The 18023-nt window shown below is 46.1% G+C and overlaps 2 protein-coding genes across 2 annotated transcripts; one reads left to right on the top strand and one right to left on the bottom strand.

Annotated features, from left to right (window-relative positions):
* Positions 1 to 1748: 1748 nt before the first annotated feature.
* Positions 1749 to 14614, bottom strand: LOC143504965 (glutamate receptor ionotropic, NMDA 2A-like). The gene is made up of 4 exons (XM_076996074.1): positions 14607 to 14614; positions 11332 to 11519; positions 9861 to 10099; positions 1749 to 8766 (listed from the first exon to the last, which is right to left on the bottom strand). Exons 1-4 carry the CDS (start codon positions 14612 to 14614, stop codon positions 6964 to 6966), a joined length of 2238 nt encoding a protein of 745 aa, XP_076852189.1. The 3' UTR covers positions 1749 to 6963.
* Positions 14615 to 17194: 2580 nt separating this feature from the next.
* Positions 17195 to 17960, top strand: LOC143504966 (trypsin-7-like; the record flags this gene model as incomplete). The annotated part of the gene is made up of 2 exons (XM_076996075.1): positions 17195 to 17557; positions 17824 to 17960. Coding segments are annotated over exons 1-2 (378 nt in total), but the record flags the coding sequence as incomplete, so codon positions are not given.
* Positions 17961 to 18023: the final 63 nt, after the last annotated feature.

Here is an 18023-nt window from a genome sequence, read left to right as displayed (position 1 = left end):
ACAACAAAAAAACAAGAGAAGAAGAACGTAAGTTGTTGACGGGGGGTGGTGGGGGTGGTGAACGTAAGTTGTTACCGGGTGGGGTGTAAAATGGACACACATTACACACCTCTCACATTACACACCTCTCACCATTACACACCTCTCACATTACACACCTCTCACCATTACACACCTCTCACCGTTACACTCCTCTCACCATTACACACCTCTCACATTACACACCTCTCACCATTACACACCTCTCACCATTACACACCTCTCACCGTTACACTCCTCTCACCATTACACACCTCTCACCGTTACGCATTCGTTCACTCATAGGTACAAAATTTTCCCTAATTACAATTACATCGTTTCATGAGTTACAATCAGACTTATGAGATGCACACACTATAATTGAGAAAAATACCAGTTTAGAAGGTAAACAGCGAAGCATCCTAGATATAGCGTACTGTCCTAGCAGACATGTTTATACACCATTATAACTCTAGATATAGCGTACTGTCCTAGCAGACATGTTTATACACCATTATAACTCTAGATATAGCGTACTGTCCTAGCAGACATGTTTATACACCGTTATAACTCTAGATATAGTGTACTGTCCTAGCAGACATGTTTATACACCATTATAACTCTAAATATAACGTACTGTCCTAGCAGACATGTTTATACACCATTATAACTCTAAATATAACGTACTGTCCTAGCAGACATGTTTATACACCATTATAACTCTAGATTCCTAATATTTTTATACATTTTAAATCTGTGATTTTTTTTTTACATTTAAACATTTTAAGCAAGTTATTTTAATATTCTAACCATTAGATTCTGAGAGAATTGCCAACTCAAAAATTTATAATTTAAAAAATCTGACCGCATTTGGAATGTCCCATTAGAACTTGCATTTCAATCTCCAGCTGCAGTGTTGTCTGAGTTTTTATTTGCTGCAATACTTTTATTCAAATGTGACTTGGTTGGCCTGTGATCAGTCTGGGAAGGCTCTGGTTATTATGTAATAGTTGAATAACACGTTATTGTGTGTTTAATTGAATATTGCAGCTCTAGGCTACTTCATACTCCCACTGCTCCACTGACAGAAAATAATTAGTCTTGAAAGAAATGAAAGGACGTTAATAAAGAGATATCCCTGGTCTGATCTGTTTCTACAACAAAATGTTCAGTTTTAACTCCCTTTAACTCAAAATTGTGCATTCTTTTTGTGTAATGTTTCTCCTGAAGACTTTTTCGTTGAGATCAGCGTGATTCAGCCCATAAAATTCCCAGTGGGAAACTGAATGATAAAGAAAACAGGAGAAGACATCAAGACCTGCAGCCTGTTGCTGGGACTGGGACGGAAATGTAAATAACCAGGTGAGTGAGTACAGCTGTCTTTTACTGTCCTCTGTCTCACCGCGAGGAGGGACACTCGGCCGCACTATGGCCACGGCTCGCCAGCATTGTGGGTAATTTGGTGACTCCTACCATATTGTGGGGTCAGTTCCTGTTCTACAAACATTCACACCATAACCAGTGGCCTGGGCAGACAGTGGAGCAGGCGGCCACTGGATTGGATGCCACTACAGCTTGTACCAATCATCATTTGGAATTAGCAGGGCTGTCAATCATTGTTGGCCTGCCGCTCTTGCGTCTGCCCCTCTGAGCTGGTTCATGACCTTTCAGTGTGGCTGCACTGTGCAGCACGACCCCAGAAGCATTCAGCCACAGATTCAAGGTTCATATAAAGTGGCAGAAAAAGCCTTTATTAGAAAAATGAAACTTTTACTTATGTACATGTATTTTTTCCACTCCCATGGAACTCCCACATATTTCCTTCAGGAACAACATATTTACAAGTAACATCTGAGACTTGTTCATCCTTAATCTACACATACAAAATAAGTAATGAAAGAAACGAACAGCCCAAAGAAAATAATGCAGCTTTCTATGCTATATTACAACTGATAAGAACAATTGTTCTTCAGAGAGAGCAGGAAATGGATTTGAAATCCCACTCAATTAGTACTTTCTCATGCAATTTGCCAATATCAGAAATGATCATTAATGCAATAGATTGTTTGCTTTGTGTAAGTGATTAGTCCAAATTTACATGAAAAAAAGTTCTTAAGACATTTTAGTACACACACAAGTGATAATGCTTTATTTTTTAAAAAGATTAGGCAGAAGGTCACATGGGTTATGTGATAAATACGTTATAGTCACATGACAACCCCCTTTAGTAAAAAAAAAATCACCATCCTAAAATAATTTCTACTTTTAAACACATAAAATATGAATGCAAAGCTCATAATAGTGATTATTAAACAAGATTCCCTTTAAATATCTCTCTAACTCAAGTCCTGTGAGACTAGAAATATCTTTACATCTTTTTACACAGTACCAAAAGGCATAGCTCCTTCACCAAGTGCAAATATTCCAGCAGCAGTGTGTACAAATACATGCAACACAAATCATTACAAAAACACTTTTTGCAGGATTCACCATTTAGTCTGTCATAAGTCCACTAAACAAGCCTTTACCATTTTAAAAGGAAATTAACATGAAATAACACATAGTTCAACAAATACTTAAATGCATAAAAGGGGAGAGGACTTGAACACAGGGCTGGACCTGGGACAGAAATCTCTGCAAATCATTACGGGGAAGGGGGGGGGGGGGGTGTATTCTGGCTAATTTACAATTCAAATGCTTCCATCGCTGTGACATTATAATTTGGCGCGTAACCTGGTGATCCATCTCACCAAGTGGTGAATTGATTGGCTAGGACTGAGTAGACTTGCTTCAATATCCCTAACCAGACTCACGTCTTCCTGAGGGCCAGAGAACAGGGGGTGAGAGGGAGCTCTCCTGTCAGGAGGCCTCAAGCCCTCTTGACTTTAGTATGGCTAACCCTGGCTGTGTGTACCTCACATACCTCACATTTTGACTGATGTAATTGGACTTGAGGCACATTTTCTCTGAATTTACCTCCTCGGAAATGCACAGCTGTAACACAACAGGTACCCTGTAGAATGGGACGATTGCTTTATTTGCTCAGTTGAACTTGGCCAAAATAAATTTGGAAGTAACATATGTGGAAGATTCGTCATCCAATTCAAAGATTAGCATATGTTTGGGAGAAAGTCTTCCTTTCTGCCTGTTTTCTATAAAGTAACAATGGCCAAAGCACAGCTTAGTGTTCTTTGTCTTTTGAGAACACCACCACCTTTACGTCCGACAGCAATTTACGAGAGACAAAACCCATCACATTGGAGCTACTCCAAGCACTTCAAATGGACTCCTCTCACAAAGAACTCATTGTTTCATCCGTTTATTTTACTCAGAAGGCTTTTATGGTTTGTTATAGAGAGAAAATGGCCCTATTAGAGACTGATGAGACGCTACACGAATTAATGTAATGCTTTCTGCAGTCTTTATCTCTTTCACTCGACTAACAATTTCAACGAAAACATGACCACGCATACACACAAAGTCTCACTCCCACCACACAGCACATAATGCTCTACGCCGGATTTTCTGTTGGAAAATAATGTAGAGTGTAACATTAATAAATAGACACAACATATTAATCACCAATTGGCATCTGAGTTGTAATTGAGAAAGTACTAATTGGTCTCCGATTCAAAAGTCTTCTGCTAACTGGCTTTTTTAATAACTCGACTACTTTCCTAATCTAGCTCTTCTTTTCCTAATTGAAATAATCATCATCTGAGCTATTGCAAATTCACATCTGATTACTATACTATGAACAACGTAAAAGAAAACAAAAACGTTGTACTTAAGATTCTTTATAAACTATGAATGTTGTTTGTCTAGCCTGAAAACACTACATAACCTTTCAGTTTCATACAGCACTTTTACATTCACCTTCATACGGTCCCTGACCTGCACAGTCCTAGATATGACCACCGGACAAACGTCTAGAAACCACCTGCGAACACACAGATAATGGACATACAGGATGTAAAAAGAAGCACATATTTGGTCTTGAAGAGTTTGTGGATGTCCCAGAAGCACGACAGGACAAGAAATGGCAGCAAGCCTACGGCGCTCTCGTTAACGTGCGGGGAGGTTGTGGGGAGGGGTGGGGTGATGCTGAGCGGTGGGGCATGCTCCATCTAAGCTCACCTTTGAACTGGCTCAGGAAGTTTACGTAGAAAATCCCCCACTGACGTTTGCCCACACCCTCCCCTGTCCCAAATATCAGGCTTATAAAATCTGCAGGGCTACCGTCCCTGATCATCAATTGTTTTGAGAATCAGAAACTTTTTAAGGTGTTTTTTTGTGTTGTTGTTGTTTTTTTTTTGTCATGATCACAACAATGTGTGTGTGTGTGTGTGTGTGTGTGTGTGTGTGTGTGTGTGTGTTTCCTTTTGTTTGGTGCAACTATACAGATCTGTGAATTTTACACAAAAAAATATTATTTACTTTTTGTAATCATACAGTGATGTTGTTCAATGTGAATTTACAAGTGCTTTACAGGTATTTCATAATCAAAATAGTTCCTTATGTCTTTGAGGAGTTAAAAAAAAGCTCTTCTTACAGCCAACAATAACTCATAAAGAAAAGGAAGAAGAGGTCACGTCTTTGGAGGGATAGCAGACTCAGAAAGGGATCGTTTTGTTCTTTACAGTGTTATTGTGGCTGCGGGTGACAGGCAGGAAGCGTAGCTGGTGATGTTTACCTGTTGGTTGAGGAAATGCAAGGTAATTCACCTTACAGTGCAGATAGTGGCATAATGCGCTAACGAAGGTAGCAGTTACAGGGGCAGGCTGCAGGGAACACCCCTCTCTTGATCTCCCTCCGAAAACAGCAGCATCAAAATGAGAGTGATCATGTCGGTTTCACACGTATGCTATATTTTCACCCTGTTACAAATAGGTTTGTGATCATAACATCATAACAAAAGCATATAAAGTGTTACATTTGGGTCGCATGCCACTAGTATATAGTTCTTTTTCTTGTAAGCAAAATACATTTTTTTCCTTAAGGAGGGGGGTTATTATAAGGATGTAAAATAAAACTGAAATTATCTATTGGAATGGCTGCAGGACTTTTGAAAAAACTATGAATGTCATACATGGTCATACAAGACTTTGATATTTTACATGTGCATATTGCTTACACATTAGCTTCTTTAAGCAGCACTTAACATGATATACACGTTCATGATGGTGAGATATAAGATACTAAAGGTCCTGAATGGTCTTCTATAAAGGATCTCAGAACATTGGGTAAGCTGAAAGAAACACCACGAAAGTATTCATTTGGGAGATGTGAAAAGAACAGCATCGGGTATCCGTCAATCAGCAGAGTATCTTAATACGTTAAGACTTTTCCCTGGACACATTCGAACAAATTCTGCCTTTCATTTTGCTACAAGAGTTACAGTCAGGGGCGGCACATGGGGCTCAGATGCAGCTGGGCAAGCCGGGGTTTCCTTTCGGTTCTCGGTGATTGTGATTGGTGAGCTCCCCTAGGAAAGTGTCTGCACTGGAAGAGCTTGGACAAGGAAATACGATGGCAATAGGACAGAGAAAGAGAGAGAGGGAGAGAGAGAGAAAGAGAGAGGGAGAGGGAGAGGAGAACTCATTGAGCGGCATGCTAAACACAACACGCACCTGTACCTCCCGGTGGTGACACTAATGCCCATGCAAGAGACAACTATCCTGAGGTATTAGATTTGATCCATGAGCCAATTTGGCTGCTTAGTCTAATTCACCTCATGTGGAGGTGACTGTACGTCTGTATCGAATATAGTTTACTGTTAGGTTTGCAGAACAAAAGTTTTGGCCTGTTTGGCCAAAAGAAGACCAGTGTTCTTGTTTAGACTTCAAGCTTACCCAAGGTTTGGCATGCAGAGCTCGTGTTGAAATGGTGAGAACACAGCAGGAACCTTCGCATCAGCCACGCCGCAAAGAAAACAACAGTCTTTTCTGGAAGTTTCTGTTTCGGGTTCACAGTGTACGCAAACAAACTGAAGCACTCCGCATGATGCATCACGCACAAATTATTACCATAAAACATCCCAAGAATGGTTAGTACCCTGTTTCAGATAAAGAATCAACAAAATTCCCAGGAGATGGTCACAGGCCTCATTGTTCTGACAATAATTGGGGTCAAACCGACGTGTACAGGTCAAGCTTTCAACGCATGGGCACAACCACCTTAAATCTGTCAGACAAATTCACCTTCATGTAAGTATATGAGTGCATTTCCTTCTCTAACAACAAAAATATAAATAAATAAAACCATACATGCAAAATAATCTATTCCTGACAGTAATCGAGAAGTATGCTGTAAGAAGCAGAGATGGGAGAGTAACTAATGATTATTGTGCTACCACATAAGCTAAAATTCTAAAGGTATTAAATAGGGATTAGAGTGCCAAAATCCCAAATCTATAGTAATAGAGAATTAAAGCAACGATGCTATGCTTTTGTTGTCGAGTGTCATGAATCAAACGCCACCGCTTGCCTCAGGTTTGCTTCAGTACACGAATTCTAAAGCACTAAATCCAGCCGTAATTCAGGTGCACTCTCACCAACCCTCTCCATGAAAAGGCCACCGTAGACTGGGAATTGACCTGAAGAGCCAGCCACTGGGCCCATCAGATTCCGGAGGAAAATCCAAAGCCGTGCACGTGAACACGCACGGCTACCAGCTGGCTGTACGGATCAGTAGATCCACCCTGGACCCAGCCCAGGACTGACCTTTCTGGATTACCCCAGGGATTAGCCCACCCTCTCTAAAAGGTGACTAACCTGCTGAAAAACCTTTGGCAAGCGCTATCCAGGACGACTTGCTGATACATGAGTGATATATCTGCAAAAGAGAGTACTTGAGCACTTATTTTTTTCGTTTGTTTGTTTGTTTTTAAGATGCGGGCGATTATGGCATCCTAAGTGAATAAATAGTTCAACTACACAAAGAGCGTTAAACATCTGACTCGAGGCTAGGTATTTTCTTATACACTCGTCTATTGCTGAACTGAGAAGAACTGAGGACCCGGGGAGCTGAGTATGCACCGGTATTCTTATTGGCTACGTAAGGCATCACATGCTCTGAAATGTACATGTCATTGGGTATTCGACCATCCCTGGAACAGTACGAGGCGGTGGACTTGATGGAGGACCGTAGATTGTTCTCGTTCCTTGCATTAATGGGAGCCAATTGTTTGTAAATGTCCACAGAGCTCCTGCCGTGGAATAGGCGCGCGTCGTCGTGCGCCGACTGCAGGAAGGGGTTGTCCGTGGTGTGGTCGGGGTATAGCGACCTGCTCCGCTTGCTCTCCTCCAGGGTGTGGTTGAACAGCGCGGACCTGCTGCCGAACAGTTTCTCGGACCTGAAGCTGAACATGTTCGCGCACGGGCTGCCCTCCAGGAAGCGGTCCTTCTCCTTCAGGCTGACGCTGCGCGCCGGCCGGCCCAGGTCCACCTCCTTGGGCTTCTCCAGCATGATGTTGTCGACGGAGTGCTGGCGGCTGAGACGCAGCCGGTTCCGTCGCTGCACGTGCGGCCCGTCCGTCTGGGGCCAGTAGAGTCCGAAGGCGTCGTCGTGGTGCGAGCCCGGACTGACCGCCGCTTCCTGCAGCATCTGGTCTTCGCTGATGTCGTACAGGTTGCCCATGTGCAAGCAGGCCTCGCAGCGGTTGTACGGCGAGCGCAAGGGCGCGTAGGGGCCGGACGGGTAGCTGGGCACCTTCGACAGGCAACTGCGGCAGTGCGTCTGCTTGTAGCGGTCGTTGCACTCGTGCGCGCTCTGGTTCTTGTCCTTCTGGCTGTAGTGTTTGTTGTACGTGCTGTCCGGCAGGAGGTCCGCGTCCGTGTGGTGAAGGGGGCTGCTGTTGAGATGAATGATGGGCTGGTCGCATTTCCTGTAATTGTCGTTGTGGTCGGAATACATCTCGGGGAAATCCAAACCGTCGGCCGCCGGGCCTCGGTTCTCCCTATATTGAAGTGCGTCCGAGTGCAGACTCAGCTCCCGTTCAGTGTCTATGGTGTAGATTTTTTCTCGGCCCGATCCGCCCTGCTTATTTTTTAAGTAGGACAGCTCCACTTCGCTGCAATCCCTAGGGTATTTTGACGTCATCGATCTTTTTTTTAAGCTATCTTTGGGCTTCAGGTGCTTGTTGTTGTCGGTATCCTTGTAAGAGGCGGCCCTGCTAGAGCAGTCGGAGATGTCGGAGTGGGCCGCCTCCTCGGGCAGGTAGCGCTGGCTCTTCATGGACAGGCGGGGGTCCGGGGCCAGCGTCTCGGGGCCTTGGCCCTGACGCACCGTGTCCACCGACTTCTTCCACAGGGCCCGGGACTTGGCGGCCGTCTGCGCGGCGTCGGCGCTGACCGCTACCTCGACCGTGTTGGGGTTGGACTCGTTCAGTGTGAGGGGGTGCTGGCCCTGGAAGATGTAGTTGTTCAGGTGATCCTTGTGTCGGTTGGCCAGGTAGGCCTGCAGCTCGCCGGAGTCCATGTAGACGTCCTTCTGGGCATAGCTGCGGTTGTCCGTGTAGACGAAGTTCCCCTTCTCGGACATCAGATCCATGATGGTGGGCGCAGCCGAGTGCATGAACTCGCCGCTGCGTTTGGGCGAGTTCACCCGGGAGCCGCTCAGGTTGGTCATGTTGGTCATCTGCTTGGCCGACTTGATCAGCTTCAGCATGTTGGCCTGAGGACTGAAGTCCAAGTCGGCGGATTTCTTCTTCATGTCGATGTGGACGCCATGAATGCAACTCCAAATGCCCTAGGGTAAAAGGGAGAAACTCAGGCCTCGCCGACACATCACTTTCACATAAAAGCCTATTCATTACGCCTTTTAAATAAATCTTTTGGTCGCATCAGGGTGACATGACTTGATCATGATAATCATATGAGAGCCACATTAATGCCAGATTCTGGTGCTGACTTTCTTATTTTTCTTCCAGCACTATTACAGCAGGTAATAAGTTTTCTGCGGTTTCCTCTGATGACCTTCTGAACGAACTCTCGAGTTCCTTTTTGCTGACAGATATCTTACATCTCACTCCCCATTCAGTCACATTTCATCACCTCAGAAATCCCCGTCAGTCACAGACAGCCTGCCTCTCCCTCGGGTGCATGCAAATAACCGCCAAGAATTACGACTGAAACAAAGGCCTAACATTACGGCAGTGGGAAATCAAACTGAGCGTCTCCTGCAGCGTCACTAAAAACTCTCCAGCTACAAATGACAGGAACACCCACTTATCACTATCTGCTGATCAACACTTCATTTCTGCTTAGTTTTTTCCCAATCAGTCAGAAGCATTGTGAACACAGAGCCTCAGTAAGTTTGGCCACAAATGAAATCTTAATTCAAAACTCAAAAGTTGAGACTGATGTATCATGATCTACAACAGGGTGAAGGGCTGGTCACATTTCTTCTCATCCAGTATTTAAACAAAAGCATCATTTGTATTTAGCATTTGGATCTAATCCATGGGCTGAAATGTGTGAGGGGCGAAGAACCCATCAGATCAGACAAGTGCAATCATAACCACAATCACAGACAGACAAGTGCAGACACAAACACAATCACAGCCACACAAGTGGGAGGCAGATCTTTGGAAATGGCACTTCAGAAACTACAAAGCCTCCTTTAGAAATGCTGGACAGAACCCCCTATTCCCCTAATGAATGCAACGAATTTATTATTATTAAGATTTTCAACGTAATTATTATTATTATTCAAATATTTACACGGGCTACGCAATATCTAACATTAACACAAGATCACCAAACAACGAACCGACAGAAACAGCCTGGCAGCGGGTGTGTGTCCCAGTGGGATGCGGTGGGCGTGCGGCCCCGCACTCTCACCCTGCTGATGGTGAAGAGGAGGCCGGGTTTGCCCGAGCACACGCCCGTGAAGCAGTAGCGTAGCCTCCAGTAGAACAGGTGCTCCCACACGAAGGTGATGAGGCTCAGGCCCATGGCGGTGGCCAGCATGTAGAAGACGCCCGCCATGTTGTCCACGTCCAGCTGACTGGACATCACCTCGTTCTTCTCGTTGTGGCAGATGCCTGTGAGCCACTGAGCCTCCAGCTCCTCCATCTCACCTGGGGAGGTAAACACGTGTACACACACATACACACACACGCACACTCAAACAAAGGTCCAGGCCATCAAATGGTCTGCCATTCTTTTCTCCCACACACTCCAGCGAACACCACTATTGCCTTGCCAGTGGCAAATCACCCTGTCACAAAACCTTCCCCAGGTGTGGCACGTAAGCGCAGAGGACGAACTAAGCACCCCTGGCAGGTGTCAGCCATGTGCTGGCTTCATCCGAGAGCACCCCCCCCCCCAACCCCCCCTCCCTCCACCTGGTGCATTTGCTGCCAGAGCGAAAACTCAGTCATTTATCATTAAGTTAGAGTGTCACTGTTAAAGCAGCATATGGAGGAGAGAGGTTTGTGCCTTTGTAAGAATTCAATTTCAGATCTTCATCAAAATGCTGATTAAAGGAAATTCTAAGCCAGATGGGCAACATGTAATAAAAAAATAATGTGATATGGAATCATAATGATATACTGAGACTTGTGATTTCTGAAAAATAGGCCAGAAGAAAAAAAAGGCCAAAATTACATTTCAGAACCAATGGACCATCCAATCATGAAGCTCCTTTTGTTTAGCTAATTGCCATTTTCCCCAGTGAGTGTAAATGATTATGCAAATTAACCTGCATTTTCACATGGTTTTGAAATAGCATAAATAGGTATACATACTTAAATAAGAAACAAATACCTTAAAATATCAAAATCCCTCGTACATTCTGTATACTCATGATTCAGTTAAAAGTAGCATCAATGTGAGGTTTTAACTACAGAGAGTGTGTACTAGGAATTCCATGCTCAATTATGTTTTGCGTGGTCTAAAACCCAGCACAAAGGTCAGGTCTAAAGGTTAGGTCTAAAGGTCAGGTCTAAAGGTCAGGTCTAAAGCTTAGTTTAACCCATGGTAATTCCTTGTATTCTTGGAGTAACACACTTGAAGGCAGATATGGGACATTTACACATTAATGCATAGAAAATATGCTGTCATTTGTATGAATATGTAATTTTGCATTCTTATTATATAGCCAATTGTCCCTCTCCCCGTTTGACCAAATCTCACGAATCACACGAAAGTTCATCTGAATCACCAGGTTAATTAATCAGTGTGACCCGACATGTGCTCCCCGTGAATCAAACCCACTGATCGAGGGTTCCCAGGCAACTGATGTTGCTTGTAAAAGCCCTTGTAACCTTTGAACCCAGCGTGTAGGTTTCATGGGGTCGTGGGGACTCACCGTCACCGATGATTGCCAGGATGGCCAGATCCACCTGCCGTTTCCATGGCGAGCCCTTCTGCAAGGCGATGCCGTAACCCGTGGTGGCGAATATGTAGCCGCTGCCGATGGTCACCAGCTTACAGCCCTCGTCCCGTCCGGCCATGTAGTTCAGCACGGCAGCGTCGTAAATGAAGGCGTCCAGTTTGCTGCGGAGTGGGGGGAGGGTGGCGGGGAGTGAGTCGCCCTGGGTTGTGCTATCCCATAATAACCCACGGCGCCGGATACACTATTAGCTGAATAACATTGACTTTTGGCCCAATGTGGTATGAAGCAGCCTGCATGGAGGGGTGAGGGGGGGGGAAGCAGGTGTGTGGGTGCGGGGGCATTGGGGCTGCTGCACACTGTATTGTTTGTGGGCTTTTAGCTTTCACTCTCTTTCACTCTCTTTCTCTCTCTTTCACTCTTTCACTCTCTTTCACTCTCTTTCACTCTCTTTCACTCTTTCACTCTCCTTCACTCTCTTTCACTCTTTTGCTTCATGTGTTTTTGTTTTGTATCTTCCTGCTGTGTGTGCTGAGTGTGAATATACAAGGCCATCACGTCAATGACCATTTCATAGTGATGTCTGCAGCTGCTGTTTGTGTGCGCTCATGTGTGTGTGTGTGTGTGTGTGTGTGTGTGAGAGAGAGAGAGAGAGAGAGAGAGAGAGAGAAACAGAAACTGTGTGCACCGGTAAAACGCCCACGGCGGGTTAAAGAAGTACTCTGGCCTTCAGTAAGGTAAGAGAGCCCTTGAAAGTCGCAAAAACTGACCGCTCTGACTCCGTGAATCAAACACACGCCGCCGTCTCGGACCTGCAACCCGACGGCACGGCCTCCGTATGGGGCAGGACTACAGGCGGGCCCACTCAGGCCCGATGTGGAGAACACCGTGCCTCCCGGCCTTCCTAACGACTGACATTTGGAGCTGCGGTTAGCTGGGCAACCCTCCCTCCCACAGCTCACTAAGAACAGCCTTTGTCTAAGGCCCTTCATTAGTCTGACACGCTGGCATTTCAAATGTCAAACGGAGCTCCCGGATCAGACCCACATCCAATATTTCCCTCAATAATTCTGTTACAATGGGGGTGGAGGGGGTGGGGGGGTGTTCAGGTGAACAGGAAGCAGTGGTGGAGTCTGCAGTAGATTGCTTATAGGCTGCTCGAGACTGTAATTTTGTGCCTGCGCACAAATGTGCCCTTATTGCCGTTTGTTCGTTTGACGGAGGGATCTAGAAGCGGCCGGTGGAGCGGGTGGAGCAGGGTGGATCAGGATGGAGCAGGGTGGAGCAGGGTGGAGCTGGGTGGAGCGGGGTGGATCAGGATGGAGCAGGGTGGAGCAGGGTGGATCAGGTGGAACAGGGTGGAGCAGGGTGGATCAGGTGGAACAGGGTGGAGCGGGTGGAGCTGGGTGGAGCAGGTGGATCAGGTGGAGCTGGGTGGATCAGGTGGAACAGGGTGGATCAGGTGGATCAGGTGGAGCGGGTGGATCAGGTGGAACAGGGTGGATCAGGTGGATCAGGATGGAGCAGGGTGGATCAGGATGGAACAGGGTGGATCAGGATGGAACAGGGTGGATCAGGATGGAGCAGGGTGGATCAGGATGGAACAGGGTGGATCAGGATGGAACAGGGTGGATCAGGATGGAGCAGGGTGGATCAGGTGGATCAGGTGGAGCGGGTGGATCAGGATGGAGCAGGGTGGATCAGGTGGATCAGGTGGAGCGGGTGGATCAGGGTGGAGCGGGTGGAGTGGTGGAACAGGGTGGAGATGGTGGATCAGGGTGGAGCGGGTGGAGTGGTGGAACAGGGTGGAGATGGTGGATCAGGGTGGAGCGGGTGGAGTGGTGGAACAGGGTGGAGATGGTGGATCAGGGTGGAGCGGGTGGAGTGGTGGACCCGGGCGTGTGATGTTTGACATCTGCTCTCACCACGACTGGAACGCGCTCGTGTTCCTCACTGCACGCAGCTCATCAACACGCCTCCAGAGTCTCAATATTGATTTTAATCATGAACATTATACAACTAACTAATTGCAACCAAAATTTATTTTAATAATGATATTTTTAAGGAAAAACAGTTCTATTGTGAATATTAAATGTGAATCAGAATCAGTCATTATGAACATACAATTATATAATTTATATATTTACAATTATATAAACCAGCCTGACTGGTCCTCTCCTAAAATACTGCAAAAGTTACCAGTAATGATTCCAGGATTACCAATGAGGATGACATTAACATGCTGATCCAGTCTTTGCAATGCAACAAGCAAGCAGCAAGGAGAGTTATCACCAAGACTAAAAAAAGCGAATGCTAATGTCTTAAGCAAAATGCAAATCCTCCTTACAAATAATCGCACCATCACACAAGCTGTGTGTGCACTTCGGCGGAAAATAGAGACAGAATGGAAAACATATGTCTATCATCCCATCATACCACACAAAGCTAACAAAACTTCATATAAGCCAACTGTGACAGCGCACACACCGCCAAACAGCTATTAGCATCGTACGCGTCAGAACTTGCCAGCACATACAAGCAATATCGTTAACAAATAAGGCATTATTAGATTGGCACAGCAACCTATTAAAATATGTTAATTGTGCATAATGTTCATTATGCATCATTACCAACTTTTCATTAAAAGTTAATCTAGAAAACAGATAATACATTCGCAAGGGTGTCCTCAGCGGTAACGTTATTCACCTCCGTCATGCTAGCGTGCCTGTTTTTCTGCTTTGTTTTGTTTTTTGCCACTTGCGATTTGTGTCCCCCATAGTGGGCGGAGATTCTAATCAAGTTAGAGATTACAAAGCCCGCCCATTTAGAGAGAAGAGATGATTGGTCAGCTATACTGTGATTGGAAATGACATTGAACTATTGCTTGGCCACCATACATCCATTCCAACAACTGCAGAGGTGGCAAAATCCTGATAGGGAGACAAATTGGCTTCTTTCATTTAACCCTTCACATTCCAACACAAACTGAAGAGGCTGGGTTAAAGGATTTGTTTGCTTAGATTTGTATTTGTTGTTAATTGCCAAATTATGAAGAGACAAAATAAATTGAGAACTGATGTTTCGAATACCTGAGGCTGTGTCTGAGGGCCTAGAAGACGTGACAGCTCCCTACAGCTATATAGCCATGCTAGGTAATTAGTTACTTAGAGTTTGCTTTCTGTTAGTCTGTTACTCATTTTGATCTGACTCAAACCTACCAAAAAATAGGGTGATCAGACGTCCTCTTTTACCCGGACATGTCCTCTTCTTGAGACTTAAAAAAATGTCCAGGCGGACTTTCACAAACGTCCGGGATTTTGTTTTAGTAGAGCTTAGATAGAATGTTCGAGTGTTTCATTCACAAAGTAGTCACGGCCTTCCCCACTCAGTTCACTTGAGTGAGAAGGGGGACTTGAGAAGATCTTCTGATCCCCCCCCTTTGCTGGGGTGTCCTATTTTTCACCATCTCAGGTCTGGACACAATACCAAAGATGAATTATATCATAGAAAATGGCTAGCTAGCCACTTGTAGGTTGTGGACAGTGTTGTGTCGGATCTCTTTTCAGTGTCAGATACCAAGTGAGGAACTGATCTGAGGTGTGAGGAACTGATCTGAGGTGTGAGGAACTGATCTGAGGTCTGAGGAACTGATCTGAGGTGTGAGGAACTGATCTAAGGTCTGAGGAACTGATCTGAGGTGTGAGGAACTGATCTAAGGTCTGAGGAACTGATCTAAGGTCTGAGGAACTGATCTGAGGTCTGAGGAACTGATCTGAGGAACTGTGTGCACTAAACTGTGCAATGTAAATTAACAGCTTGACTAGGATCCTGTTAAATATGAACACCAACCACAGCCGTTGCTCCGTTGTCATGGTTATGTTCTTCACAATACCAGCAGAGCTGTTGTGGTTTCAGCCGCGCTAGGGCTAGAATGGGGATGGTGTATGCAAATGTTAGATGCATAAATTTGAATAAGTTAAGACTGATTTATTATTATTATTATTATTTTGCTTTTTTCTGGTTTGCGTATGTGGGATTTACATTCGGAAGAGGAAACAATGTTTGAGGTTCAGTGTCCCTGTCAGAACCATGAACAGAACTGTCCTTATTCAACCGTGCCGAGGTAAATGCAGGTTTTAATTCCATGGCACTTTTAATGGGAATGAGGGGAATGAATCTGATTGGATATTGTTGTGGAATGCTGAGCCACCTGCAGATCATGGGCCCTGGACCAGTGACCCTGCAGATCATGGGCCCTGGATCAGTGACCCTGCAGATCACGGGCCCTGGACCAGTGACCCTGCAGATCATGGGCCCTGGATCAGTGACCCTGCAGATCATGGGCCCTGGACCAGTGACCCTGCTGATCATGGGCCCTGGACCAGTGACCCTGCTGATCATGGACCCTGGACCAGTGACCCTGCAGATCATGGGCCCTGGACCAGTGACCCTGCAGATCATGGGCCCTGGACCAGTGACCCTGTAGATCATGGGCCCTGGACCAGTGACCCTGCTGATCATGGGCCCTGGACCAGTGACCCTGCAGATCATGGGCCCTGGACCAGTGACCCTGTAGATCATGGGCCCTGGACCAGTGACCCTGCTGATCATGGGCCCTGGACCAGTGACCCTGCAGATCATGGGCCCTGGACCAGTGACCCTGCAGATCATGGGCCCTGGACCAGTGACCCTGCAGATCATGGGCCCTGGACCAGTGACGCTGCTGATCATGGGCCCTGGATCAGTGCCCCTGATGTCGGTCGTGATAATAGCGACCAACATGTCAGCCATCCCCACACGCTCCTGCATACTAATCTAATACCTCTGCCCTTCACAAAAAACACAAAAACACAGCCTTTGATGTGGAGGTCCACATTATCGGCCAGCTGTTTAAAACGTACTTTTAAAATGTATTTGGTTAATTTGCTGAAAACCATGCCACTCAAGTCCAGGTGTTCGATCAGACATCAACAAACTGACCATTCTAAAGCTTTCAAGCTGTGCTGCAAATTAAACTATGGTGACCTTCAGCTGAACTCTGAGTAACTTTCTTCAACTTCAACTTGTGATATTTAAGTCAGGCCCAAAGTTACCCTGCACCCCCCTCATCCCAGGCGATGTAAAGCCCACGATTTTACCCGCTGCAGAAAGACACTCTCAGAATGTGCAAATGAGAACATGTTCCATAACAGCTCTGTAGTCAGAGGCTGAAATCTGTTGCCATCCACAGCTGACAGGATTTCAAGTCTTGGGTCCATAACAAAAACCCATTACAGGGTCTGGAAGAAACGATCTAGCACACACGGTGGGACTTATCAATACCTGCCATGAGTTGGAAGACGTAACCTGATCAGTCGGTGTGTGGTGTGTGTGGTGTGTGTGTGTGTGTGTGTGTGTGTGTGCTCGTGTGTGTTTATGTGTGTGTTTATGTGTGTGTGTGTGTGTGTGTGTGTGTGTGTGTGTGTGTGGTGTTGTGTGTGTGCGTGCTTGTGTGTGCAATTGTGTGTGTTTGTGTGTGCGCATGTATTTGTGTGTGCGCGTGCGTGTGTGTTTGTGTGAGTTTGTGTGTGTGTGCGTGCATGCATGTGTGTCTGCGCGTGTGTGTGCGCGCGTGCGTGTGTTTGTGTGTGTTTATGTGTGTGTTTGTGTGTGTATTTATGTGTGTGTGTGTGTGTGTGCATGTGTGTGTGTATGTGTGTACATGCGTATGTGTGTGTGTGTGTGTGTGTGTGTGTGTGTACATGCGTGCGTGTGTGTGTGCGTGTGTGTGTGTGTGCGTATGTGTGTGTGCGTATGTGTGTGTGCGTATGTGTGTGTGTGTACATGTGTGTGCGTGTGTGTGTGCGTGTGTGTGTGTGTGTGTGTGGGTGTGTGTGTGCGTGTGTGTTTGTGTGTGTGTATGTGTGTGTGTGTGTCCTCCATGTGTGCAGGTACTCTGATGCCCGTGCCTGGAGGGCCTACATGGGTATGCGGGTCATGAACACAGCCAGCAACGCTGCCGCCACACGTCAGATCCGCCGCATCGTCCAGCACGTCCAGTACGACCAGTTCACCTCCGACTACGACATCGCCCTGCTGGAACTCAGCGCCCCTGTCTTCTTCAACGAGGTGGTCCAGCCCGTCTGCGTGCCCGCCCCCTCTCACGCCTTCACCTCCGGCACCAGCTGCTTCGTCACCGGCTGGGGGGTTCTGTCGGAGGAAGGTACAGCGCCCCTCGGTGTCGTTCACAAGCTACGGCGGGATTAATAAATATGAATACATGATGATCAGCAAACAGAATGACATGAGGATAAGATTAAACATGGGAGCTGGAATGAAGTAAATATTAAAAATCCCTCATACCTAAAACGCTTCAATATAGAGAATTCGATGTCCCATGGTGCCTGTATACCTTCACTTGAATTCCCAGGGCGGTGGAGGTCACACCACAATAGTCTCTGCTTTTCTTATAAGAAATTGTGTTTGCAGGTGAGCTAGCCAGCCTGCTGCAGGAGGCCACTGTGAACATCATCAACCACAAAACCTGCAACAAGATGTACGATGATGCCGTCACTCCCAGAATGATATGTGCAGGGAACATACAGGGAGGAATCGATGCCTGTCAGGTGTGTGTGTGTGTGTGTGTGTGTGTGTGTGTGTGTGTGTGTGTGTGTGTGTGTGTGTGTGTG

This window comes from Brachyhypopomus gauderio, unplaced genomic scaffold (genome assembly GCF_052324685.1).
Source record: "Brachyhypopomus gauderio isolate BG-103 unplaced genomic scaffold, BGAUD_0.2 sc353, whole genome shotgun sequence".
Taxonomy (NCBI): domain Eukaryota; kingdom Metazoa; phylum Chordata; class Actinopteri; order Gymnotiformes; family Hypopomidae; genus Brachyhypopomus; species Brachyhypopomus gauderio.
The sequence above is the reverse complement of the archived record's forward strand: the minus strand, read 5'-3'. Positions and strand labels throughout refer to the sequence as shown.

Bases quoted from the DNA above. Each gene is read 5' to 3' on its own strand.
- LOC143504965 (XM_076996074.1), bottom strand. The intron at 10,100-11,331 runs GTGAGTCCCCAC...TTACCTCCCCAG, and splicing joins CCTGGCAATCATCGGTGACG to GTGAGATGGAGGAGCTGGAG. The intron at 8,767-9,860 runs GTGAGAGTGCGG...CTTTTACCCTAG, and splicing joins TCCTCTTCACCATCAGCAGG to GGCATTTGGAGTTGCATTCA.